The sequence below is a fragment of the Carcharhinus amblyrhynchos genome, unplaced genomic scaffold (assembly GCF_965287045.1).
Source record: "Carcharhinus amblyrhynchos unplaced genomic scaffold, sCarAmb.v2.hapA scaffold_37, whole genome shotgun sequence".
In the NCBI taxonomy this organism is placed as follows: Eukaryota; Metazoa; Chordata; class Chondrichthyes; order Carcharhiniformes; family Carcharhinidae; genus Carcharhinus; species Carcharhinus amblyrhynchos.
In genome coordinates, this window is record NW_027649778.1 from 3,804,982 (window position 1) to 3,832,665 (window position 27,684).

Here is a 27,684-nt window from a genome sequence, read left to right on the forward strand (position 1 = left end):
CCCCGTACCCTGTGCTGCAGAGTTGCCAGTGTTGGACTGGGGTAAACACAGTAAAAAGTCTCACAACACCAGGTTGTAATAAACCTTTTGGACTTTAACCTGGTGATGTGAGACTTCTTACTGCCACTACCTGTACCCAGTACCCTGTACCCAGTATCCTGGGTCAGTACCTGTCCCGCTGTACCCAGTATCCTGGGTCAGTACCCATTCCCCCTGTACCCAGTACGCTGTGTTAGTACCAGTTTCCCCCTATATCCAGTGTTAGTAACTGTACCCAGTACCCTGTGCCAGTACCTGTTCCCTGTACCCCCAGTACCCTGGGTTAGCACCTGTTCCCTGTACCCAGTACCCTGTGTCAGTACCTGTACCCAGTACCCAGTACCCTGTACCAGTACCTGTTCCCTGTACCCAGTACCCTGTGCCTGTACCTGTTCCCTGTACCCAGTATCCTGAGCCTGTACCCAGTATCCTGAGCCTGTACCTGTTCCCTGTACCCAGTACCCTGTGCCTGTACCTCTTCCCCAATGCGGAGGCCTTCGCAGACTCCAGCTTAGCCGATGCTAAGGACTTCTCCAGTTGGGGATATGTGCTGAAGGATGGAGTGTGGGACTGACAGGAGGGAGACTCGATGGTATTTAGCTGCAAGAATGTGGTCTCCCTGGGTTCCAGTACGGCGCTGACTCCTGCTGTGCCCCATTTCTTTGGAACACTGCTGGAATTTCCGACCATTATGTAGAAGTGAGTCAGCAAGGTGAGGGGCTGGGGTTGGATGGGGGATTGGGATTGATTCGAGCTCATCCTCTGTGGGGTCTGGAACAGCCTTCTCCAAATCTTCGCTCCTCTGTATTTCTGAAATATCCTCTGTCTCAACGCTCTCCCCTCTCTTGCCTCTTCTCGTTACAGATTACTCTTTTGTTGTTGGTTCCCGTGGATGTTGCGAACGGAAATGCAATCGTAAATATCAAAAAAAAATCCTCCTCACCTTCCTCCTCGGACTCTTCCTCCTCCACTCTGTTCTTTATTTGTGCTTTGGAGAAAGACTGCCAGTCACGACCTTAGATACTAGTTCAGCCAGATGCAGTCATAGTTGATTCTAGTGCCTTGTAACTTGACTAAGTATCCCTGCATTCCATAGTAGTTTAAATAGATGAAATGACCTTTCCTTTAATGCTGACTGATTGATGATATATACACATTTTATATATATATATATATATTTATATATATATATATATAAATGAGTGTGAAGTTGGTTTGTGATTCCTCTATTATTTGAATGGTAAAAGCCGAGGGAGCATTTACTGTCAGAGTTATGGCCTGTACCATAGAACTGAGAATATAGGTACCCTCCCTATGAGGGTCATGTTCCCCCTTGCGAATTGTCTTTGCTGTATATATGAGCGTGTTAAGGGATGTGTGTGGGATTTTTAAGGGATTACTAAGATTCAGCAAGGGAGGGTGAATTATCGAGGGGTTCAGTTTTACGGGAACAAATCAATAAAGTGCTGATTACTGGTCGAAGTTGGCAAACCAAAAATAAAGTTCAGGAAAGGTTTACATTTGCACCGCTGCCTGGAGTGATCACATCTGACCCAATTAGTTTTTTTTAAATCACGATTTGCCAATAACTTAATCTTTGTTTTCTCATTCTCCCCCACCCCACCCCCCAATCCCTCTACTCGAAGACATTGTGACTCCTTTCTGGCTGAGCCTCGGCATTGAGTGGGTCAGGCTATTTGGCTACTGGAAGCATCGCAGCTAAATTTTGCCCTCACTCTACAGCAACCCCCCCCCTCCCCCCACATGTGCCCGTCCAAGCCAGAGTGGTGGGGTATTGGTCAGTGACAGGAACCTTGGCATCATTCCCACCTCCTCCTATCCCCCCCCCACCGTATCCTGGAGGAGTGGATGGGTTCGTGTTCTCAAACTCAGCCCTGACTGAGGCTGGCTAAATTGGCAAGGCTTGGGATCTTCCTGTTTCACTTCTTTTATCCCGATGGATTGATATTATTGGGAGATATCACCTGGCCTTACTCACCTTCTGACTGAATTTGACCAGGATGTCCCTGTTAGTTTAATTACTGATACGAACCTCGTTTCAATTAATTTGCACTAATATTTTCAATCCCTAACCCCTACCTTTGTAATTTCCAGGATCTCATTTACAGAATGACTATTTTTCTACGTGTCTTTTATTTCAACGTGGATCCTTTAGTTCCAAAACATGGACTTTTCCGATCCGCGCACTCAGATTGGAGGCCAATGCAGTTTGTGGCATGGGCTTGTCAAACTAAGTTCAGTTCCCGGGGTTAAATCCCCAGGGCAAGTGTGGGTCCAAACTTTGCTGCTGAACTGTTACAGGGCAGCTCAGAGAGGCAGCAGTGGTTAGCATTGCTGCCTCACAGTGCCAGGGATCCGGGTTCAATTCCCGGCTTGGGTGACTGTGCGGAGTCTGCACGTTCTTCCCATGTCTGCTTCCTTCTAGTGCTCCAGTTTCCTCCCACAGTCTGAAAGACATGCTGGTTAGGGTGCATTGGCCGTGCTAAATTGCCCTTTGTGCCCCAAGATGTGTAGGTTGGTGGATTGGCCATAGTAAATTGCCCCTTTTGTGTCCAAAGATGTGTGAGTTAGGGGGATTGGCCATGCTAAATTGCCCCTTAGTGTCAGGGGGATTAGCAGGGTAAGTACATGGCATTACGGGGATAGGGTCTGAATGGGATTGTTGTCAGGCTCAATGGGCCAAATGGCCTTCTGTGCTGAAAGGGTTCTGTGAAGTCTGGAATTCTACACAATAATAAATAAAGCCCATTTGAAGTAAAGAATAAGAGTTCTGATTTATAGTTTAGCATGTCTTTGGTGGGACTTGAGGAATTTTAGTTACATTTTCACTGAATCAGAGTGGTTGCCAGTAAAAAAAATCCTCAAAATGCTCATAATAAAAGCAGATTTTGACTCATACGGTCACCGTTACTGGCCCTGATTGGCACAATGAAGATGAGGACGCCAGAAGCTGGTCTCCCTCCATCCTCTTCCCCCCTCCCCTCATCACCCCTTTCTCCTCTGTTCTGCCCTGTGTCTAGTTTTAGATTTGTGGAAAAAATAGTGACCTGACAGCTCCAAGAGCAGAGCTGTTACGAATGTGAAATAGAATCTGGAAACACAAGCCACCTTCTCCCAGGACTTACTACCTTGATGTACCTACTGATCAATGTAAAAAAAAATGTGTTGTATTTAACTTGTGTGTGTGAGTGTGTGTGTGCGTGCACGCATGTGTGTGTGTGAATCACGGTAAATTTGGCAGCTATAGGATTGGAAATTTTTTTGAAGGGAAAATAGTAATGTGGATAGACGGACAGAGAGACAAACCAATAGAAATGTAGTGAGAAGCATTGGAAATTCTTGATGTTTTTGGTTAAATGTGTTACTAATACATTGGGTTTTTGTAATTTGATTGTTGGAATTATTCCATTAACGACTGCAAATTGTGTTTTTTAAATCCCCTCGCCTTTGTTGTTACTTAACATAACTTGGTGAATTCCTCTTGTCCCTGAGAATAATGATGTTGGAAATGTGTTTGCATTTGTAGTGAAGCTATGGGACTGGCTCTCCCTCCCCTCATTGCCCCCTCTGCCCTCCTATCATTGTATGCCTCCCCACATTTGCCCCACCCTCTGCCCTGTTTCCTCTGCCCCCTCTTCCACAGTCACGGTTATCGCAAATTAAATCGCTTGAGAGGTTTTGTCAGAGAACGGTGGACGCTAACATCTGAAAGTTCCTCTCAGATTTTATTAAGCAGAAGCCAGCAGGATTCTCCAGTCCTGCTGGCAGTGAACTCTCCCCGCCCACGTGTTTCCCGCTGGACATCAATGGGAATTTCCACTGATAGCAGCGGGAGTGGAGAATCCCGTCACTAGCAAACAACACGCCACTTCCCAGCGGGAAATGCACAGCCAGGGAATCTCCCCTGGCATCGGTGTGAGTGTCCACCTAAAGGGTCAGTGCCATCTGTTAAATTAGTCCCATTGTGTACCTACCCCTTAATAGTACTTATGATTCTGCCCTGCCCAATATTTAACCCTTTGATATTACTAAAACATTTATTTGGTCATTTATCTTGTTGCCATTTGTAGGAATGTGTTGCGTGCTAATTGGCCGTCGTGTCACATTGTTACAGTGTCTACACCTCATTGGTTGTGAAGCACTGCAAAACATCCTGAGGTTGTGAAAGGTGCTATGGAAATGCAAATCTTTCATTCCACGTTGCGAAAAGGCCCCTTGCTTCCCCTGCCTCCAACCCCCCCTCCTCGGTTCTGGGTGCAACCCTCCCAACGCTGATAAGCCGGGCAATGAGTTGGAGGGCTATTTGGCCAAGGAAGGCAGCGCTGTGAAGCCAGATTCTTTGGGGGGGGGGGGGTGCGTGGGGGCTCTGGCTGCGCTTGCCCCAAAACCAGGAAATCCCACCCAAGATCAACAGACCTTTGGCCCGTCCGCATGCCCCCCACCTCCCTATCCTCCCTACATGCTCACGTGATCAGGTTAGTGCAGAGTAGAGGGCCGTTAAACTTTATTTTTAAATCTCAAAACACCAGGTTAAAGTCCAACAGCTTTATTTGGAACCACGAGATTTTGGAGCGCTGCTCTGAGTTGGTGGAATTGAACCTGGTTCTACTCACCTGATGAAGGGGCAGCGCTCCTAAAGCTCATGATTCCAGATAAACCTGTTGGACTCTAACTTGATGTTGTGAGATTTCTTACTGTGCCCAGCCCAGTCCAATGCCGGCATCTCCACCTCATTATTTCAAAATATATATTAATTTTCTTCTTAGCCACTGTTGCACAATTCCTCCGTGGTATTGATACAGATCTGAGTTATGTTGTATCTCATCCTTGCCCCCCCCCCCGACCCCCACGCCATGTCTTGCTATCGTTCCGTTCAGTTTGACCTGTCCCAATTTTCCAACCCTCAACCCACACAGCTCTTGTTTCTCAATCCCACATCCCACTCCTATCATAGTCCCATCCATTTCAGCTCCATTCCATCCCGATTTTCAGGAAAACTCTTACCCCCTCCCCCCACCTTTCACCTCAAAGGTTTGCCCTCTTTGATTTGACATCTGTTCCGATTATCCGGTCTACCGTTTTGAATCCCCCACTTTTTGGGTCAGCTCGTTAGGAACTAGCTGCACTGTTACTCTTCAAAAGGCAGTTCTCGATGTGACAGTGCTCCAGGCTTGATAGAAGAGTGAATCTTTGTGAAGCTACGATGAAAATGGTTGTGAACCCCTAAGCATGTCACAGAATTCAGCCCATCAAGTCTGCACTGACCCCAGTGCCATCCAGGCCCTATCCCCATAACCCCATGTATTTACCCTAGCTAGCCCCCCTGAAACTAAGGGACAATTTAGCATGGCCAATCCACCTAACCTGCACATCTTTGGAGTGTGGAAGGAAACCCATGCAGACACAGGGAAAATGTGCAAACTCCACACAGACAGTGACCCAAGCCGGGATTAGAACCCAGGCCCCTGGCACTGTGAGGCAGCAGTGCTAACCCACTGTGTTCAATGCCTGTTACTTCACTAAGGTTTTTAGTTTTGTGAAGGGGTGGGGAGAGAGCAAACTGGAGGAACCAGTTTCTCTTGGCAGAATGTTCAAAAAAACCAGGAACCGTAGATACAAGCTAAGCAGCAGAAGGGTTAGCATGAGGGAAGACTTTTTTTCACACAGAGGGTGGTGGATGTCTGAGTTTGTGGTGAAGACAGAGACCCTGTGTTTCAAAAGCATCTGGATCAGCATCTTAAGTGCTGTAAGCTAAGGGCTATGGGCCGGGTGCAGGAAGGTGGGATTTGGGTCGGCCTGGACAAGATGGGCCGAATGTCCCCTCCCTTCTATGCTGTATCATTTCCGTGGTCATTGTGTGTTCTAATATTTGCCTCCTAGAACTGACAGCATTCATTGCTTTTTTACTTGATAAGGATAGATTGTCGGGAAATTGTTCAAGGAAAGTGGGATTAATTTGGATGAGTCTTTCAAAGGACAAGCACAGAAATGAAGGGCTGAATGGTCATCTTGTGTGTGATAAGACCTGGGACCTGCCCTCATAAACCTTCCCCACAAAGACTGTTCTTTACCTGAGAGTTAAAATCAATGAGATACTGGAGTCTATTCAGACTGGGGAGCGGAGGAAAAATCCCAGGCAGTTTCCTGCAGACCCTCAGTCTAATGCTCACATCCGCACAATTCCAGCAGGATAACTGCTGACAGAACTGTTTTATCCTCTCTCTCTCTCTCTCTCTCTGTCTCTCGCGGCACGTGTGGGGTAACTGTAACGGGCTGCAAACTATTGTTGCGGCTGAGATTAGTTGACTGGACACGAGCCTGGGAATCCAACCTGAGAGATTACAGACTTCACGAGACTTGGTGATTCACCGCAAATGCCCACTGTCCCCGCTGTCTGGGGAATGAACTTTCTAACAATCTTTCTAAATGGTGTTCTTGCAGCTTTGGTGAAGAGTTAAGGCGCCTATGCCAACCAGAAGGTAAGTAGGGATGACTGTTCTTGCGGACTGGAGGGCAGAATTTTCCTGTTTTCTTTAAGCCTTGCTGGTTTTTATGGGTTGACAGTTTTCTTTGCTTCTATTGCTATTAACTTAAGTCTGCAGCCCTGTGAGTGATGGCATGCCTAATCAATGCACATTCTCTTTCTGTGGAGACCATGTATTTCTGAATGATCTGTTGCAACAGGCATGTATCTATGATCCTGCTTAAATAAACATATTTCTATGTGCATTTTACCCTCAATGGTTATGGTGTCTTTTTGTAATGAATGGTGCCATTTCTGTGCCATCTTCACAGCGAGCCTGTCCTTTAGATCCTTGGTTCCTTCCATCTTCTTACGGGCCAGTGGTTAACTTGCAGGTTAAGTCAGTAGTCAGGAAGGTGAGTGCAATGTTAGCATTCATGTTGAGAGGGCTAGAATACAAGAGCAGGGATGTGCTCCTGAGGCTGTAGAAGGCTCTGGTCAGACCATATTTGGAATATGGTGAGGAATTTTGGGCCCTGGATCTAAGGAAGGATGTACTAACACTGGACAGGATCCAGAGGAGGTTCATGAGAATGATCCCGGAAATGAAAGGCTTGATGTATGAGAAGCGTTTTGGTCAGAGGCTCCTGGAATATGTCCAACCAAAGTTGGCAATGCAAGGATGGACCAGTTGGGTCTTCCCCTGATATTTTATATCCCTTACCAAGAGGATGCGTACCAAGAGGAGGTGATGGCCAAATGTATTATCATTAGACTATTAATCTCAGTTAATGTTGTGGGGTCGAATCCCACCATGACAGATGGTGGAATTTGAATTCAATGAAAAAATATCTGGAATTAAGAATCTACTGATGACCATGAAACCATTGTCGATTGTCAGAAAAACCCAGTAGGGAAGTAAATCTACCATTTTGAATTCCCCACTTTTTGGATCAGCTCATTAGGAACTACTGCACTGTTACTCTTCAAGTCCTTACTGGTTTGGCCTGCATGTGACTCCAGAGCCACAGCAATGTGGTTGACTTTCAACTGACCCTGGGCAACTAGAGATGGGCAGTAAATGCTGGCCAGCCACCAACGCCCATGTCCCAGGAATGAATAAAAGAAGATGGTTATATCCCTGGTATGTAGAGTTTCCTGATCTCAGGGTAGTTTTAGGTTCTTGCCAGTCTACATGACTTGAGGGGAAAATCCATTTGGAATTCTACTTGTTATTAATTACATTTTGATTTGGATGTTTGAAGGGAAGCATGGTGGCACAGTGGTTAGCACTGCTGCCTCACAGCGTCAGGGACCTGGGTTCAATTCCAGCCTTGGGTGCCTGTCTGTGGGGAGCTTGCACATTCTCCCTGTATCTGCGTGGGTTTCCTCCGGGTGCTTTGATTTCCTCCCACACTCCGAAGATGTGTGGGTTAGGTGGGTTGGCCATGTTAAATTGTCCCTTAGTGTCAAGGGTTTAACAGAGTAAATACTTGGGGGTTAGGGCCTGGGTGAGATTGTTGTTAGTGCAGTCTGGATGGGCCGAATGGCCTCCTGCACTGTCGGGATTCTATGATTGCAGGAAGCTCATCCTCCACCCAATCAGATAAGCTGCTTACTTTCTAAACTCATGCTGGTACCAGAAAGAGGGGCAGTAAACTTGGCCACAGTGTGTTACACAGTGAACCATACCATTGACACAGGATATTCTTCCCACACTCCAAAGATGTATGGATTAGGTGCATTGTCACTTCTCACCATTTTTGTTCTGAAACTGTATCATCTATCCATCTGCTTAAGCTATTTTGTTAGTATCACTGTACATTACGTTAACACTGCAAAGAAGTTACTGTGAAAATCCCCTAATCGCCACGCTCCGGCACCTGTTCAGGTAGACTGAGGGAGAATTTAGCACAATGCATCTAACCAGTACGTCTTTCAGACTGTGGGAGGAAACCGGAGCACCCAGAGGAAACCCATGCAGACACGGGGGAGAACGTACAAACTCCACACAGATGGTGACCCAAGCTGGGATTTGAACCCGCGTCCCTGGCGCTGTGAGGACCAGTGCTAACCACTGTGCCACCCCATCTATCAGTCTGTATGGGCTTGATTTGATTGTACAAACAGCTGTGATGCGGAAAATTTAACAGAACTTTGTAACTCCCATGTCTTTTATTAAAATGTATAAATAGCAAATAGTTTGCTGTTTTTACACAGCTGCAGAGGAAGGTTTCTGACACAGTTTTTTTCACAATTCACTGCAGTCAGCTCTCTGGTTTCTACAAGTTGAAGCACCCAGTTCCTATCAGCGTTCCAGACAAGCAAACTATTAAACTGAGAAGACTGTTAGCATAAAATCTCTGAGGAACAGACACTACAATCATGGTAGCAGTGATACGAAGAGTATTGGACACCAATCAAAGACAATAAAATTAAATATATACATATAAGTATCGAATCATTGATACCAGGATCTGAATTCAAGACTCAAATCTGCTACAATGATGATGATGAGAAAGATCTTAGGATTTAAATTATAGAATTCCCACAGTGCAGAAGGAGGCCATTCAACCCATTGAACCAGCACCAACCACAATCCCACCCAAGCCCTATCCCCATACTTAACCTAGCTAGTCCTCCTGACACTAAGGGGCAATTTACTTGGTCAATCAACCTAACCTGCACACCTTTGGAGTGCGGGAGGAAACCGCAGCACCCGGAGGAACCCAAGTTCCTGTGAAAATCCCCCAGTCGCCCCACACACACTGGTACCTGTTCGGGTACACTGAGGGAGAATTTAGCACGGCCAAGGCACCCCAACCAGCACATCTTTCAGACTGTGGGAGAAAACCCATGAGGAGAATGTGCAGACTCCACACAGACAATGCCCCAAGCCGGGAATCGAACCTGGGTCCTGGCGCTATGAGGCAACAGCGCTAACCACTACGCCACCTTGCCACCCATTTTAATCTTACATTCCAGATTTGATCTCCATTATCCTCCAAACATAATCAATCGTAAACTTTTATTTTTACAACAGAATATTATTTACTACATGGTTTGACAGAATCTGACTTCAAGGGGATGTTTGAAAGGCTTTTGAACTTTGAATGAAGACAGGGCTTCATGGTGGGAACAGTAACTGATACAAGACAGTCAGACAAACGATGAACATTAGGACAAGAGAGCACGGGTACAAACTGGCACAAGGCCACCTCAGGACAATGTTGGAAGTTCTTCACAGCATCATGTTCACAGAACTCTGGGAGAGTAGCAGAGAAAGAGGTAGATGATTTCATCGGCTGGCCCTAAGGAGATGTCTCCCAATAATGGTTTGGCCGGAATGATGTCCCCCATCCATACCTTGTGAATGTCTTTTTTTTACATTTTACTTCTCTGAGGAAATCTGCATCAGGTTGGGAGCGCTACGTGGGCATTTCAGTAGGTGTCCATCGCTGGTACCCCAGTTGTCATGAATCACTGTCACTGTTCACAAACTGTTTCAGACATCTGCTCACTGTTTCTGAGCCACTGCACTTGCTTGAGCTGTCCAACTGCCCCAGGAGAAGCGGCTTCTGTTTCCTCACCTTTGCCCGTCGATTCTTGAACCACACCTGCGTAAGTGTGATGAGTGTTAGCAATAAGGTTATATGAACATCAATAACTTGTGTTAATAACAGAATAAAATGTCCCAATGGACTTCACAAGAATGTTATATCGTGAAATGAGATACTGAACCATCTTCGGTAATAGAGGGCAGGTAGCCAAAAGCTTGATCAGAGAGATTTAGCCGGACTTTTCCAGTAATAAAATCCCTACAATGCAGAAGGAGACCATTTGGCCCACCGAGTCTGCGCCAACCACAATGCCACCCAGACCCTATCCCCATAACCCCATGCATTTACCCTAGCTAATCCCCCTAAGGGACAACTTAGCCTGGCCAATCCACCTAACCTACACATCTTTGGATTGTGGGAGGAAACCGGAGCACCCAGAGGAAACCCACACAGACACGGGGAGAACATGTAATTTAGCATAGCCAATTCACCTAACCTACACATCTTTGGACACTAAGGGGCAACTTAGCATGGCCAATCCACCCTAACTTGTTCATCCTTGGAAACTGGAGCACCCAGAGGAAACCCATGCAGACATGGAGAAAATGCACAGACTTCACACAGACAGATCCAAACCAGGAATTGAATCCAGATCCCTAGCACTGTGAGGTCCAGTCCCCCCTGTGTCATCCGCCATGGAAATTATAGAGGGCTGGGAAGAGCGTTGACTTCGGGCGGGATTTTCCAGGTTTGGGGTGAGAGCAGCTGGAAAATCTTGCCCAGGGTGTGTGTCTTAAAAGGAGGAAAAATGAGCTAGTCAGGTTTAGGGAAAGAATTCCAGAGTTTGGGATCCAGGCGACTGCTAATGGTGGAGCGATTTAAATTGGAGATGGCAAAGAGGCCGGAATTGGAGGGGTGCAAATATTGGGGAGGAGGCTCCAGAGATAGGAAGGGACAAGGCCATGGAGGGATTTGAGGATCTTCCTTAGATTCCTGGAGCAGGAGCCATCGTAGGTCAATGGTCATAGATAGACACAGTAAGAAGTCTCACAACACCAGGTTAAAATCCAACAGGTTTATTTGGAATTACAAGCTTTCAGAGCGCTGTGCCTTCATCAGGTGAGTGAGTGATGAAGGAGCAGCGCTCTGAAAGCTCATGATTCCAAATAAACCTGTGGGACTTTCATCTGGTGTTGTGAGACTTCTTTCAATGATCCTAGGGGTGAGGATGAAGATGATTTGGTCCGAGGATGGACAGGGTTTTAGCTGAGCTTATGGAGGATAGAATGTGGCCAGTGTGTGGGTATGAATGGCTGACATTAGAAGTGTGCATGAGGAGAATCAGTTGGTACAATCGTTACACTGCCTTAATGGCAGTCGCCAATGACAAATGTGTGCTGTTGAAGGGTTGTCTAGACTCGAAACATTGCCTCTAATCCATCTCCATAAATGCTGTCAGACCTGCTGAGATTTTCCAGCATTTTCTGTTTTTGTTTCAGATTTCAGCATCTGCACTATTTTTCATTTATCCTTTCATTAGACATTTGGTACCTTGATTGTCTCCTGGGAGAGGTGGGTGCTTTGGGCCAGTTTCTCCCTGGTGCTGCTGTCTGGGTAACTTGTCTTGTTGAAGAGGTTCTCCAGATCTCTCAGCTGAAGCTCGGTGAAGACCGTCCTGTGTCTCCGTCGCCGCTTCTGTACCTGGGCCAAGGCGTGAAAGCCCATCTGGGTAGTTGGAATTGAGGAGCCTGGGTAAAGATATAAAGGACAATGACAAATTACATCTGCAAAAAAAACCCTGTAATCTGCTAAAACAAAATCTCCCAAGGTGCTTCACCGGGGCATTATCAGACAAAACTTGACACTGGGCCATGTAAGGAGATATTAGGATGGGTGTACAAAGTGATTCAGCCTCTCCAATTATCAATGAGAGGACTGGGGCCAATAGCCAGGGATGGGAGTTTGATGGATTTAAAAGTCCCCCATAGCAACATAAAGTTAGGACGGGTGTAGATAAGGTGAACTGTTGGAAGCTTTTTCCCAGGGCAAGAATGACAATCACAAGTTCAAGGTGAGGGGGGTGCGGGGTGGGGGGAAGGTACAGTGGAGATGTGTGGGGGAAGATTGGGGCTGGGGGCTTGGAATGCACTGCCAAGTGAGGTGGTTGAGTCAGACAGGTTAGCGACATTTAAGACTTATCTGGATAGACACATGAACAGATGGGGAATAGAGGGATACAGGCGGTTGGTCTAGACAGGACAACGTGATCAGCAAAGGACCTGTTCCTGCGCTGTTCTTTGTTCTAAGAGAGATTTCCCCAAGTCTTGGCCAATACTCTGCCACCCCCTTTAATAACAGCACGTAGAAGTAACAAAGGACAGAATTTTCCTGCCCCGCCTGCCATGGGAATCGCAGCAGAGGGGGAGGGAGGAGGGGACATACAAAGGTCCATTAACCAGATTTTCCGTTCTTGGGGCAAGTGTGGCCAGAAAATCCCGCCCCAGAATTTGGTCATTCTTTAATTTTGCAGTTGTGGGATCTTGCTGTGTATATTCAGGCTGCCATGCTTTCCTACACAATAACTAGTTATAGTCACCTCACTATAAGAAGGATGTGGAAGCATTGGAGAGAGTGCAGAGGAGATTTACCAGGATGCTGCCTGATTTGGAGAGTAGGTCTTATGAGGAAAGGTTGAGGGAGTTGGGGCTTTTCTCTTTACAGCGGAGGAGGATGAGAGGCGACTTAATAGAGGTTTATAAGATGATGAGGGGGGATGGATAGAATGGATGTTCAGAGACTATTTCCTCAGGTGGATGTAGCTGTTACTAGGGGTCATAACTATAAGGTTCATGGTGGGACATATAGGAGGGATGTCCAAAGTAGGTTCTGTGCTCAGAGAGTGGTCGGGGTGTGGAATGGACTGCCTGCTGTGATAGTGGAGTCGGAACTTTCGAGAAGTTATTGGATAAGTACATGGAGCACACCAGAATGATAGGGAGTGGGATAGCTTGATCTTGGGTTTGGACCAAGCTTGGCCCAACATTGAGGGCCGAAGGGCCTGTACTGTGCTGTACTGTTCTATGTTCTAAGTTGTATAACACTGGGCCGACTCAAAACTGTTGAAATGTTGTAGCACAGAAGGAGGCTGTTCAGCCCATCCAGCTAGCCTGGGGGAGCATCCCAGGTGTTCTTTCTAATCCTCACAACTCATTACCTGCAGGCGGATTGGATATCTGCTTTGGGTATCTTATGATAGGCTAGATTTAAAAATCTTATTCTATTTTGAATGTACGGAGTTGACAAACCCAAGAAACTACAAAAGGTCATGAATGTAGCCCAGTCCATCACGCAAACTAACCTCCCCTATTTAACTCCTTCTACATTTCCTGCTGCCTTGGAAAAGCAGCCAGCATAATCAAGGATCCCACACACCCCGGACATTCTCTCTTCCACCTTCTTTCGACGGGAATAAGATACAAAAGTCTGAAGTCATGCACCAACCAACTCAAGAGCAGCTTCTTCCCTGCTGTCATCAGACTTTTGAATGGACCTACCTTGCAGTAAGTTGATCTTTCTCTACACCCTAGCTATGACTGTAACACCACATTCTGCACTCTCTCCTTTCCTTCTCTATGAACAGTATGCTTTGTCTATACAGTGCACAAGAAATAATACTTCTCACTGTGTCCCAATATATGTGACAACAATAAATTAAATCAAAGCCCTCATGGAAGTTAAACGAACTGTAGTGTGGTGTGTACATGAGACCAGTTTCTTAGTTGCAGTCAGAGTCTAGACAGAGGTTTCTGATATCTGTACAGAATCAGGAAGCAAAGTTGGGAATTAAAAGTTTATTTATTAGTGTCACAAGTAGGCTTACATTAACACTGCAATGACGTTACTGTAAAAGGCCCCCAGTTGCCACACTGTGGCACCTGTTTGGGTACACTGAGGGTGAATTTAGCATGGCCAATGCGCCTAACCTGCACATCTTTTGGACTGTGGGAGGCAACTGGAGCCCCTGGAGGAAACCCACGCAAACACAGGGAGAAGGTGCGCAGTGACCCAAGCCAGGAATCGAACGCTGGTCCTTGGCACTGTGAGGCAGCAGTGCTAACCCACTGTGTCACTGTGTCACCCATGTGACAGCTTGAATGCAACATGCAAACTTGCTCTTTAAATTAACTCGACTCAGTGACCCCAGTGTGTGGAACAGACCAGCTGAGTCCCAGGTTCAAAAGCAGAAAATGCTTGAAAATCTCAGCAGGTCTGATAGTATCTGTGGAGAGAGAACAAGAGTGGATGGATGGAATTCCCCCCCTCACCCCCCCAGGGAGTCGTAGCGGGCAGGACATGAACCATGCAAAATTCCGTTGACCTCGGACAGGATTTTCTGGTATTAGGGTGAGTCTGGATGACCCTTCGTCAGAATACTCAGCCTCGATCACCAAACCAAGCTCTGTTAGCGCGTCTCAGCCACGTGAATTTACCCCCAGAAATCCTGAGCTGGAGGTTGGATAGCTCCCCTCCCAGCATGTTTCAACGTTGCAGGAGGGTTGTGATGCCCCCCACAGTTGGGAAGCAGGCTGACACCCAGTGCCTGGACTCACTGCAAGGGCAGTGTAACCTTGGCAAGAGTTGGCAGCTTCAGTGAAAAACAGGGAGCAGAACTGTAAACCAAGCACATGGACCAAAATGTGCTGCTGATTGGTGCGTGATAGAGAAATCTGCCCAGGAAAGGTTCTTAGAAAAATACACTCAGGAAACTAATTTGGGGTTTGTTTTAAACTGACTCACCCAGTGGGAAACTGATGAGATCTCATCTGATTTTGCAGAATCATCAAATCCCTACAGTGCAGGAGGAAGTATTCAGCCCAGCAAGTCTGCACTGAACACAATCCCACTCAGGTCCTATCCCCATAACCCCACATATTTATCCAGCTAATCCCCCTAACACTAGGGTCAATTTATCATGGCCAATCCACCTAACCTGCACATCTTTGGACACTAAGGGGCAATTTAGCATGGCCAATCCACCTAACCAGCACATCTTTCAGACTGTGGGGGGAAACTGGAGCACCTGGAGGAAACCCATGCAGGCAAGGGGAGAATGTGCAGACTCCTGTACAGACAGTGACCCAAGCCCGGAATCGAACCCGGGTTCCTGGCACTGTGAAGCAGCAGTGATAACCCAGTATGCCACTGTGCTGCCTGTTTGTTTCTCGCCAGGGGTTTCTAGTTAAAATGACCTTGATTAACTCTTATCTCCATTCATAACTTAATTTGTTTTGATTTGTTTTATTATTGTCACATGTATTCGCATACAGTGAAAAATATTATTTCTTGCACACTATACAGACGAAACATACCATTCATAGAGAAGGAAAGGAGAGGGTGCAGAATGTAGTGTTACAGTCATAGCTAGGGTGTAGAGAAAAATCCACATAATGTAAGGTAGGTCCATTCAAAAGTCTGATGGCAGCAGGGGAGAAGCTGTTCTTGACTTTGTTGGTACGTGACCTCAGACTATAAGATAGGTTAGCACACAGTCAAAAATCTAACTTTAACAGTTTTATCCTATTTCTAAGCAGTCAGAGAAACTATGTTACCTGTGTGTCCCGGACAGCAATGGGGAGACGGCTGGTGTATCCAATCTGAGCAGTAGGATTGGCTCCTTGCATGGCCATAATAAAAATCCTCATATCCCAAGGTGCCAGTTATTGGCACTAATCCCGGTGCCGTGTAGAGTCCAGAGTTACCAAAAGTGTGTCGGCTGGATGGCAAACCATTGGCAGGGTGCAAAAGGAGCGGGCAGCAGTGCCAGAGGAGATGGTCAGGGGGGCGTTTGGTGCCCTTGTTGGACAGAATGTTGTCGATACTGAAATCACTGGCAAACATTGGAACTGCGTATGCACTGATCTCCCAGATCTCCGGCTTCCAGCGATAGATGAAAGTGGTTTAAAGTTCCTGAGATCCTGGTTATAAAGTGTCTCTCTCTCTCTCTCTCTCTGAGCTTATATTTCCCTCAGCCAGGGCTTGGTTTTATCTGCGACTGGACTCTCCCAGACGCTGTCCCACACAACTTATCTGAGGGAATCTCCTGTGTATTCATATTGGGCAGTCAGATCAGACACTTCAAACTGTGACAGGCTATTGTTCGTACAATACATGTGTATTTAAGAAGAAGACACCAGTGTAGAAGCAATTAGGAACATCAAATGACTCTTGTCATTTCTGCACAACAAGGAATCGATTCCAAACCACAAGACCTTGATTTACATCAAAGTTAAACTGCTTTATCATTCAGAAATGTAATATCCTCCCACAGGTTAATGACATGCAAAGATAAGCTTTTGAGTTTGATAGGGTGCCTAATCCCTCTCGCTTGTAACTTCCAAACTCAGAATACTAAACTCTCTCACCATGATTTGAAGACTATCAAATCCCCACAGTGCAGCAAGAGGCCATTCGGCCCATTGTGTCTGCACCGACTCAATGAAAGAGCATCCCACCCAGGCCCATCCCCTTCGTCCTATCCCTGTGACACTGTGCGTTTGCAAGAAGTCTAAGCTTGATGCCTGTGTCGATATGCACGATCTTCTTGGAGATCCTCCCCACTTGGAGCCGGCAATTTGAAGTGTCGATGGTAATCATGATGCGGAGATGCCGGTGTTGCTCTGGGGTAAACACAGTAAGAAGTTTAAGCTTGGTGTCTGTGTCGATACTGTGTTTACCCCAGTCCAACGCCGGCATCTCCACAACATGACACTGTGGATTTAACATGGCTGATCCACTTCACCTACATATCTTTGGACTTTAAGGAGTAATTTAGCATGGCCAATCCATCTAACTTACACATCTTAGGACACTAAGGGGCAATTTAGCATAGCCAATCCACCTAACCTACACATCTTTGTACACTAAGGGGCAATTTATCATGGCCAATCCACACATTGTTGGATACTAAGGGGCAATATATCATGGCCAATCCACCTAACCCGCACATCTTTGGGCATTAAGGGACAATTTATCAGGGCTAATAAGTATTGGGGGATCACATCGAGTGATATTACTTGATTGGATGATTTAAACTTTGTGAGCAATCTAAAAATATACATTCTGATACCAAAAGAGAAAATGCTGGAAAATCTCAGCAGGTCTGGCAGCATCTGTAAGGAGAGAAAAGAGCTGATGTTTCGAGACCAGATGACCCTTTGTCAAAGCATCAAATCATGTGCATCCTGATGTTGGCTGACGAATGGTAAATGCGGGTTTGTGATATCCACATTGTAGATGCGCTGACATCTTTATAAACATCTCTAGCTGGCATTACTTCCCAGTCTTTAATTAATCTTAGTGATTCCTCTCTCAGTTACTCAGTGGTTAGTGTTTTTCAAACAAAGCTATCTTTATCCCGAAAAGTGTTAAGTTTCAGCTCATTTGAAAATGTGCCAAATCTTTCAATCTTTCAAAATTCATTGTTCTTATATTTTAATTAAAGATTTTTTTGCATTTTAATTCATTAGTCCAATAGTGTTTCATTTTTGGCTTTCTAATATAGTTCACGTCCAAATGCAGCAAGATCTGGACAATATCCAGACTTGGGCTGACAAGTGGCAAGTTACATTTGAAGCCCACAAGTGACCATCTCCAACAAGAGAGGATCTAACCCTCGCCCCTTGACATTCAATGGCGTTACCATTGCTGAATCCCCCACTATCAACATCCTGGGGGTTACCACTGAGCAGAAACTGAGCTGGACCCAGCCATATAAATACTGTGGTTACAAGAGCAAGTTAAAGGCTAGGAAGCCTGTGGCGAGTAACTCACCTCCTGACTCCCCAAAGCCTGTCCACCATCTACAAGGCATAAGTCAGGAGTGTGATGGAATACTCTCCATTTGCCTGGATGGGTGCAGCTCCAACAACACTCAAGAAGCTCGACACTATCCAGGACAAAGCAGCCCTGCTTGATTGCTACCCTATCGACAAACATTCAATCCCACCACCACCGATGCTCAAGGTGTCTTACCCATCTACAAGATGCACTGCAGGAACTCACAGAGGTCCTTTAATTTAAGCAGCACCTTCCAAACCCATAACCTCTTCCATCTAGAAGGACAAGGGCAGCAGATACAAGGGAGCACCACCACCTGTAGTTTCTCCTCCAAGTTACTCACCGTCCTGTCTTGGAAATATATCGCTGTTCCTTCATTGTCGCTAGGGGTCAAAATCCAGGAATTCCTTCCCTAACAGCACTGTGGGTCTACCTACAACTGAGGGACTGGAGTGGGTTTGAGAAGGCAGCTCACCCGCCACCTCCTAGAGGGCAACTAGGGATGGCCAATAAATGCTGCCCTAGCCAAGGATGGCTAATAAATGCTGCCCTAGCCGGCAATGTCCACATCCTGTAAATGAGTATACATTTACATACATATATGGTGGGAAGGGAGGATGGAGAAACGATGGGTGCTCCACGAATTTTCACAAAAATTATAGGATTCCTTAACTAAAGAAGGTTGAACACTCTGGGTTCCTGCCCAGCGCTACACTGAACAATAGACACCCAACAGCTCCCAGAGAGAGAGGGAGAGGGACAGACAGACAAATAAGTAAAAAGGTGACAAAGAGTGGGAGAAGGAGCGTGAGACTGAGAGGGAGCAGGAGAGTCAGAGGAAGGGGGTAGAGAGAGGGAGGGTGGGGAGAGGTGGAGAGACAGAAAGAGACAGAGAAACTTCGAGAGAGACAGAGGCACAGAGAGCAACAGGGAAAGAGTGACAGAGAGAGAGAGAGACGCAGAAACACAGAAAGAGGAGGAGAGACATATTTAATGACTTTACCAATAACCATCAGGTGGAGTTATTGGAATATGATCTCCCTGTGGGCTATTTTTCATATTACTATTTCCTGGTATTTACAATTGTTCATCCAGATTCCTTAGCTCCCGAGAGGCCTTGCTATCCTACTTTAAGGTTTGCTAGTCTGATGCCAGGCTATGGGAATAGGATTTAACAGAAATGTTAGAAGCTAGCCTGTGCATTCAGGAGACCCCCGTGATCTGACTTAAAAAGAGGACCACGATTAAATTACTGTACTGTCTTGGTCGACATCACCTTGTGGCTGGTGGCTTTTTTCCTGGTCAGGACCCCAGTGTTGCCCTGGATGAGAACAAGGCAGCACAGTATTTAACACTGCTGCTTCACAGCAGACAGGGACCCAGGTTCGACTCCGGCCTTAGGTGACTACGGAGTTTGTATGTTCTGCCAGTGTCTGTATGGGTTTCCTCTGGGTGCTCTGTTTTCCTCCCACACTCCGAAGATGTGCAGGTTAGATGGATTTGCGATGCTAAATATGTGGGATTATAGAATGGGGGTTTTAAGTTAAAGTTTATTTATTTAAGTGTCACAAATGGGCTTTTATTAACTCTGCAACAAAGTTACTGGCAAAATCCCCTAGTTGCCACACTCTGGTGACTGTTTGGGTACACTGAATCATAGAATCCTACAGTGCAGAAGGAGGTCATTTTGCCCATCGAGTCTGCACTGACCAAATCCCACCCAGGCCCTATCCCCATAACGCCATGCACTTACCCTAATTAGTCCCCCTGACACTAAGGGGCAATTTAGCACGGCAAATCCACCTAACAGGGTGGCACAGTGGTCAGCACTGCTGCCTCACAGCGCCAGGGACCCGAGTTCGATTCCCGGCTTGGGTCACTGTCTGCGTGGAGTTTGCATGTTCTCCCCATGTCTGCGTGGGTTTCCTCTAGATACTCTGATTTCCTCCCACAGTCTGAAAGACGTGCTGGTTAGGTGCATTGGTCGTGCTAAATTCTCCCTCAGTGAACCCGAACAGATGCTGGAGTGTGGCGACTAGGGGATTTTCACAGTAACTTCATTGCAATGTTAATGGAAGCCTACTTGTGGCACTAATAAAATGAACTTTAAAAAAACTTAAACTTAACCCACACATCTTTGGACTGTGGGAGGAAACTGGAGCACCTGGAGTAAACCCACGCAGACATGGGGAGAATGTGCAAACTCCACACAGACAGTGACCTAATCCGGGAATCGAACCCGGGTCCCTGGCACTGTGAGGCAGCAGTGCTAATCACCGTGCAGCCTATGGGGAGAATTTAGGATGGCCAATGCACCTAATCAGTACATCTTTCGGACTGGGGTGAGGGGGGGAAATCAGATGCTCTTTTGGAGAGCCAGTGCAGACTTGATGGGCCGAATGGCCTCTTTCTGCACTGTAGGGGGTTCTATGAACACTCAATCCACCCACAGGCATTCACGATGTAAGGCTTTAGGAGGCTGATTTGGACAATGTTGAATTTAGAGGATTACAGAACTTGTGTTTTGAAGAAGGAAGAAAAGACACCAGTTTGCCCCTTGGGCAGTGCCAGGGGACCAGGCTGGACTGGCCAGGGGCATCACCCATTCCGCCCACCATCCTATTTGAGAAACACATCGAGAGACATCAGTGGAGGCCATTTCGCGGGCTTTCTGCTGGACGCATTGGCCTCCGCGCATCTCCACGGCCAAGATTTGTAGCGTCATCAGCTCTGTGCTACAGCTGATTTGAATATTATAATCCTCATTTGAATATCATTAGAGGGCCTCGGACTGAAATCTCTTGGCCCCTTAGCGTCTCTCACCTCCCCCCCCTCGCCAGGAGTGGTTCACTCCAGCGGGATTTACAACTGCTCCCCACTAATGAGGAATAGGCGGCCCGACCTCGCTGGAGGAAAGAGAGGCCATTGAGACCCTGTTGGGAGGTCGGGGGTAAGGGTGGGTGATGTGCCTGGCAGTGCCAGCCTGGTCCACTGGCACTGCCCAAGGGGCAAATTCGTCATGCCCAAGGGGCACCTTGGCATGGCCCACCGGGCATCAGGTAGTGCCAAAGGTTTGTGGCAAGAGGGAGGGGGGGGTGTTTGGGGGCATAGCCTCAGGGGAAGATCAGTGTGCCGGGGTGGGGCTCCCGCTATCACTCTGCACTGGCAGAGGAAGGAAGGATGGTGATGGGGACTAGCCATTGGGGTGGGGGCTGGGTCGGGTCTGCCAGGGCAATTGGGACTGCCTGGGTGGGGGGGGGTGTGGGTTCAGGAGTGCCAGATGGGGAGGGTTTGGGAGACTAGGGCTGGCTTAGAGAGGTGCGGGACGCCAGCCATGGAGGGGCAGCGGGGCAGCAGCGCAGGGCCACTGGGCATGCGCCATTCGTGGCTCTGATAGACTGGTGCACCCGCAGACCCCGCTCAGCACTCTGCTGCCACCTCTCCAGCGGGAATAGGCCCCGGTCTCAGATTTCCAGAGGGAATCTCTCTGAGGAACTCTGCAGTGCTCAAAGTGTGGGAGATTCATTCTGAAAATCCAGTTTAAAAAAAACAGCAGGATTTTCCTCCCGTTTTCACATGAATTGGGGCCTTGGAATATAGAAATCATAGAAACCCCACAGCACAGAAAGAGGCCATTCAGCCCATCGAGTCTGCACCGACCACAATCCCACTGAGGCCCCACCCCCATATCCCCACACATGTGCGCACTAACCCCTCTAACCTACACATCTCAAGACACTAAGGGGCAATTCTAGCATGGCCAATCAACCTAACCCACACATCTTTGGACCGTGGAAGGAAACTGGAGCACCCGGAGGAAACCCAAGCAGACACGAGGAGAATGTGCAAACTCCACACAGACAGTGACCTGAGTTAGGAATCAAACCCAGGTCCCTGGAGCTGTAAGGCAGCAGTGCTAACCACTGTGCCACCATGTCGCCTCTGGGAGAATCTCAGACAAGACTTGAGGAAGAGTGAAGTGAGGAAGATTGTGGAACATTGTGGAAAATTTTAATGGCGAAGATTGCTGGGCAATGATTTTAACTCCATGCAGTGACTGCGTTTGGTTTATACTGTAGCCCTGTCTGTGTAATAAGGCTTTTCTAGCGAGTGTTAAAAATCCGTCTCACACAAGGCCACTACAGGATGTGAAACTTCTGGAAGTTTACAAAAGAGATTCACCAAGGAGTCTGTCGATAGAAAGGACAAATAAAAGGTGTCAGATTGAGCCGTTAGCACCTGGCCCAGTTTGCCATGTGCCTTTACAGCTGCGAGCTTGCAGTGAGTCAGGCAAGAAGTCCTCCAACTCAGGCCATTCCCAACATTTCACTGCTTACAATAGCAGCTTTAGTTTGGGGAGTTTAGTATTAATAAAATTGTCTGTTCGTTGCCTCAATGCGTCCACAGACACAAAATTGCAATGGGTATATGCAGCAATGGGAAGTTTTAAAATTTTTATTAATTTAGAAAAAGACAGCTTTCATAATCCAACATGTCCCAAAGCACATTGCTGTTTGTGTGGAGTCTGCATGTTCTCCCTGTGTCTGTGTGGGTTTCCTCCAGGTGCTCTGGTTTTCCCTCACATTTCGAAAGATGTGCTAGTTAGGGTGGATTGGCAGTGCTAAATTTTCCCTCAGTGTACCTGAACAGGTGCCGGAGTGTGGCGACTAGGGGATTTTCACTGTAACTCCATTGCAGTGTTAATGTAAGCCTATTAGTGACACAAATTAATAGACTAAAACTAATTTCCAAAGGAGGCAACTTGTTTTAGTCAAGGCATTAAAGGAAAAGGGGAGTACTCACTCACTCACTCACACTCACTCACACGCTCACTCAATCACACACTCACTCACTTAATCACTCACTCACTCTCACTCACACACACTCATTCTCACTCAATCACACTCATTCACTCACTCACTCTCACTCACTCACTCGCTCACACACTCACTCACTCACTCTCACTCACACAGTCACTCATTCACTCACTCTCACTCACTCACACACTCACTCACACACTCACTCACTCACTCATACACTCACTCACACACACTCACTCACACACTCACTCGCTTGCACTCACTCTTACTGACTCACTCACTCACACAATCACTCACTCACACACACTCACACTCACTCACTCACATACACTCACTCACTCACAGACTCAATCACACATACATTCACTCACACACTCACTCGCTTGCACTCACTCTTACTGACTCACTCACTCACACAATCACTCACTCACACACACTCACACTCACTCACTCACATACACTGACTCACTCACAGACTCAATCACACATACATTCACTCACACACTCTCACTCACACTCACTCACTCATTCACACACTCACTCACTCACTCACTGACACTCACTCACTCATTCACACACACACACTCACTCTCACTCACTCACTCATTCACACTCACTCATTCACACACTCACTCACTCACTCACTGACACTCACTCACTCATTCACACACACACACTCACTCTCACTCACTCACTCATTCACACTCACTCACTCACACACTCGCTCACACTCACTCATTCTCACTCACTCACTCACTCATACAAACTCCTGAAACTCCTGAATAATATCCTGGGATCTTTTATTTCCAGCTGAGAGGGCGGGCGGCTGGAGCCTAAGTTTAGTTTCTCGACCTGAGAGACAGCAGCTCGGCAAGTGCAGCAGGCTGTCAGTAATGTCAGCCTGGATTCTCTTCTTAAATCACCAGCCTGGGACTTGAGGGAGAAACCAGTAATTTAATCTGACAACTTTAAAAAATATCTTTATGAGATGAGAAGGATTTTCTTGTGATTTCGGTGTCACTGGCAAGACAATTATTGCTCGTTCCTGAGAGGTGGTAATTAGCCTTCTTCTAGAAAGACCCCGGTTGGAATTTTACCGCTACGTCCATCCCAGAATCGGGATTCTCCCATCCCGCTGGAATCAGGGAGGGCCAGGCTCACAGAATGGAATTCTCTGTTGGCCTCAGGCGGGATTTTATCAGCCTTACCCAAGTGAGGATGTAAAACCTCGCCCATCGTCTGGTAAAACTCAAAAAGAAAATGCTGGAAAATCTCAGCAGGTCTGACAGCATCTGTGGAGAGAGAACAGAGCCAATGTTTTGGGTCTAGTTGACCCTTCATTAGAGTTGGTAAAACTGATGGTTTGGAGAGGCGGCACGGTATCGCAGTGGTTAGCACGAGTGCCTCACAGCACCAGGGACCCGAGTTAGATTCCTGGCTTTGGTCACTGTCTGTGTGGAATCTGCACATTCTCCCCATGTCTGCGTGGGTTTCCTCCAGGTGCTCCGGTTTCCTCCCACACTCCAACGATTTGCAGATTAGGTCAATTTGCCACACTAAATTGCCCCTTTGTGTCTTCCACTGAAATTCCTTAACTCACCAGTTTTGTGTGAGGTTCATGAATGCAGAAAATGCTGGAAAATTTCAGTGGGTCTGGCAGCATCTGTGGAGAGAGAATAGAGGCAACATTTCAAGTCTGGATGATCCTTTGTCATCCTAGCTTTGATGAAGGGTCACCCAGTCTGGAAACATTGTCTCTATTCTCTCTTTCCCCAGATGCTGTCAGACTTGCTATGATTTTCCAGCACTTCCTGTTTCTGTTTTAGATTCCAGCTTTTATCTTAGCAGTTATGTTGAATTTGTATATCAGACCTTAGTTGGGCCTCAGTTGCATTCAGCACTGAGGAACACACTTCAGGAAGGAGAAACTGCAAAAAGGATTCACAACAATTATTCTAGGGGTGAAGGACTTCAGCTATGAAGATAGATTGGAGAAGTTAAGTTGGGACTGTTCTACTTGAGGAAGAGAAGAATCATGGAATTCTTACAGTGCAGAATGAGGCCATTCAGCCCATTGAGTCTGCGCTAACAACAATCCATTCCGGGCTCTATCTCCATAACACCACATATTTACCCCACTAATCCTAACTGATGCATCCCGGGACACCAAGGGGCAATTTAGCATGGCCAATGCTTCTAACCCGTGCATCTTTAGACACTAAGGAGCAATGTAGCATGGTCAATCCACCTAACCAGCACATCCTTAGACTGTGGGATGAAACCGGAGCACCTGGAGGAAACCCATGCAGACATGGAGAGAATGTGTAAACTCCACACAGACAGTGACCCAAGCTGGGAATTGAACTCGGGTCCCTGGAGCTGTGAGGCAGCAATGCTAACCCACTGTGCCCGTGTTAACAATGTTCAAAGTCCTGAGGGGTCAGGATAGAGTGGATGGAGAGATACTGCTCCCATTCGATAACAGACTGAGAATGAGATTCAGTGTAATTGGGAACATAAGCAAAAGTAATGTGAGGAAAAACTTTATTTCATGCAGAGAGTGGTTAAGTTCTGGAGTATGTGGTGGAGGCAGATTCAGTTGAAGCACTCAAACAGGAATTAAAATGTTATATTGAAACGAAGAATGTGCAGGATTATGGAGAGAAGGCAGAAGAGGGTGATACGGTGGCACAATGGTTAGCACTGCTGCTTCACAGCGCCAGGGACCCTGGTTCAATTCCCAGCCTCAGGTCACTGTGTGGAGTCTGCACATTCTCCCCGTGTCTGCATGGGTTTCTCCGGGTGCCCCGATTTCCTCCCACACCCCAAAGATGTGCAGATTAGGTGGACTGGCTATGCTAAATTGTCTCTTAGTGTTGCAGGGATTAGCAGGGTAAAAGACGTGATGTTATGGGGCTAGGGCCTGGGTGGTTTATTGTTGGTGCAGGCTCGATGGGCTGAATAGTCTCTTTCTGCACTGGAGAGATTCTATGAGAGTGGCACTAAATTAATTACTCATTTGAAGAGCTGGTGCAGACAGGACAGGCCAAATACCCTCCCTCAGTGCTGTAACAATTCTGTGATTTTATACTTTGAGGATCATACATATATCAAACATTTGACAAGCCCATGGCAGCTGCGAGGATCTCCTCCAAGCACCAAAAAAGATTTGATAAACTGGCAGTTCTGTGGATGTTGATGCCAATCATCGAATCCCTACAGTGCAGAAGGAGGCCATTCAGCCCATCTGCACTGACAACAATCCCATCCAGTCCGTATTCCTGTAACCCCACATATTTACTAATCCCCCTGACACTAAGGGTCAATTTAGCACAGCCAATCAACCTAACCTGCGCATCATTGGACTGTAGGAGGAAACCCACGCAGAAATGGGGAAAATGTGCAAACTCCACACAGACAGTGACCCGAGGCCGGCACTTTGAGGCAGCAATGCTAACCACCATGCTGCCCTTATATCAGTCGCTTCAGACAATTAAACTATTTATAGCTCAGTCATGCTCAACAAATGAGGAGTACACAATTGTGAATTCACTCCTGACTGAAGTAGACGGCACAGTGGTTAGCACTGCTGCCTCACAGCACCAGGGACCCGGGTTCGATTCCCAGCTTGGGTCACTGTTTATGCTGAGTTTTCACATTCTCCCTGTGTCTGCCTGGGTTTCCTCTGGGTGCTCCGGTTTCCTCCCACAGTCCGAAAGATGTGTTGGTTAGGTGCGTTGGCCGTGCTAAATTCTCCCTCAGTGTACCCGAACAGGTACTGGAGTGTGGCAACTAGGGGATTTTCACAGTAATTTCATTGCAGTGTTAATATAAGCCTTACTTGTGTCACTAATAAATAAACTTATACTTTTATTTAGCAACAGAAAAGTTTCTGTAATATAGATGAATGAAAGGTGCTTTTTGAAACAACCAATCCACTCCTGCAAATTTGAAATGATCTTGTTCTAATCCAATCACTTGATTGAATCTGAATAAAGGCAGTTGGAATGCAGTACGAAGATGAATTATTGGACTATATAAATTGTGACTTCAATATAAAATACAAGATGAAAAGTGCATATTTCAGTGGTTGAGAGCAGAGGGAATAATGAGTTTATAAACCCATCTGATGAAATGATTGAAGTTATTCTAAGTGGGTTCAATTCTCATTCAAAAGAATAAACCAAGGAAGTAGGACTGGAACACCACAGGCAGTGGGATGGAAGTTAATGGTATGAATAAGGACAGATCAGCAGGAGTTAAGTGTCTGAATCACCATTAACAATGTGAAGCATCAAGGGATAACTTCAGTAAAAGGATTTGTCTCGAACTTAAGCAGGTCATCAGCTCGCCCATTTCAAAATGCGAGTATTAGTTTTTGCATCTGCATAATCTGTGGTTCAGAATACACGTAAGAGGATAATGCCACCTCTAAACTAATTATCCAATCAACTAATCCTGTTAAGGAAGTTTTGGTACATTGAGGTGTGATTGTCACAATCCACTCGCCACTGTCTGGGCCTGAACACAAACAATTACAGCTCTGGGGTTGTATTTGACCAATGGGCAGCACAGTGGAGCAGTGGTTAGCAGGGACCCAGGTTCGACTCGCGGCTCGGTTCACTGTCTGTGCGGAGTCTGCATGTTCTCCCCATGTCTGCGTGGGTTTCCTCCGGGTGCTCCGGATTCCTCCCACGGTCCAAAGATGTGCAGGTTAGATGGATTGGCCATGCTAAATTGCCCCTAAATGTCCAAAGATGTGTAGGTTAGATAGATTGGCCATGCTAAATTGCCCCTTAGTGTCCAAAGATGTGCAGGTTAGGTGGATTGGCCATGCTAAATTTGTGGGGTTACAGGTGGATAAGATAGTCTTCGGAGAGTTGGTGCAGACTCAATGATGGACAGCTGGTTAATGATGCAGAGCCATACCAACAGTGCGGGTTCA

The 27,684-nt window shown here is 46.7% G+C and overlaps 1 protein-coding gene across 3 annotated transcripts in view; it reads left to right on the top strand.

The window, feature by feature from the left end:
- Window positions 1–6,794, top strand: part of clip3 (CAP-GLY domain containing linker protein 3) — a 57,586-nt gene extending 50,792 nt beyond the window's left edge. For 2 of the 3 annotated variants that reach the window (XM_080218338.1, XM_080218339.1), the window contains exon 14: window positions 904–6,794. In XM_080218338.1, coding sequence (XP_080074464.1) covers window positions 904–958 — 55 coding nt within the window. In that variant the 3' untranslated portion in view covers window positions 959–6,794. The remainder of the gene's footprint in view (window positions 1–903) is intronic. The other variant, XM_080218341.1, reaches the window with a different exon arrangement.
- The last annotated feature ends 20,890 nt before the right edge of the window (window positions 6,795–27,684 follow it).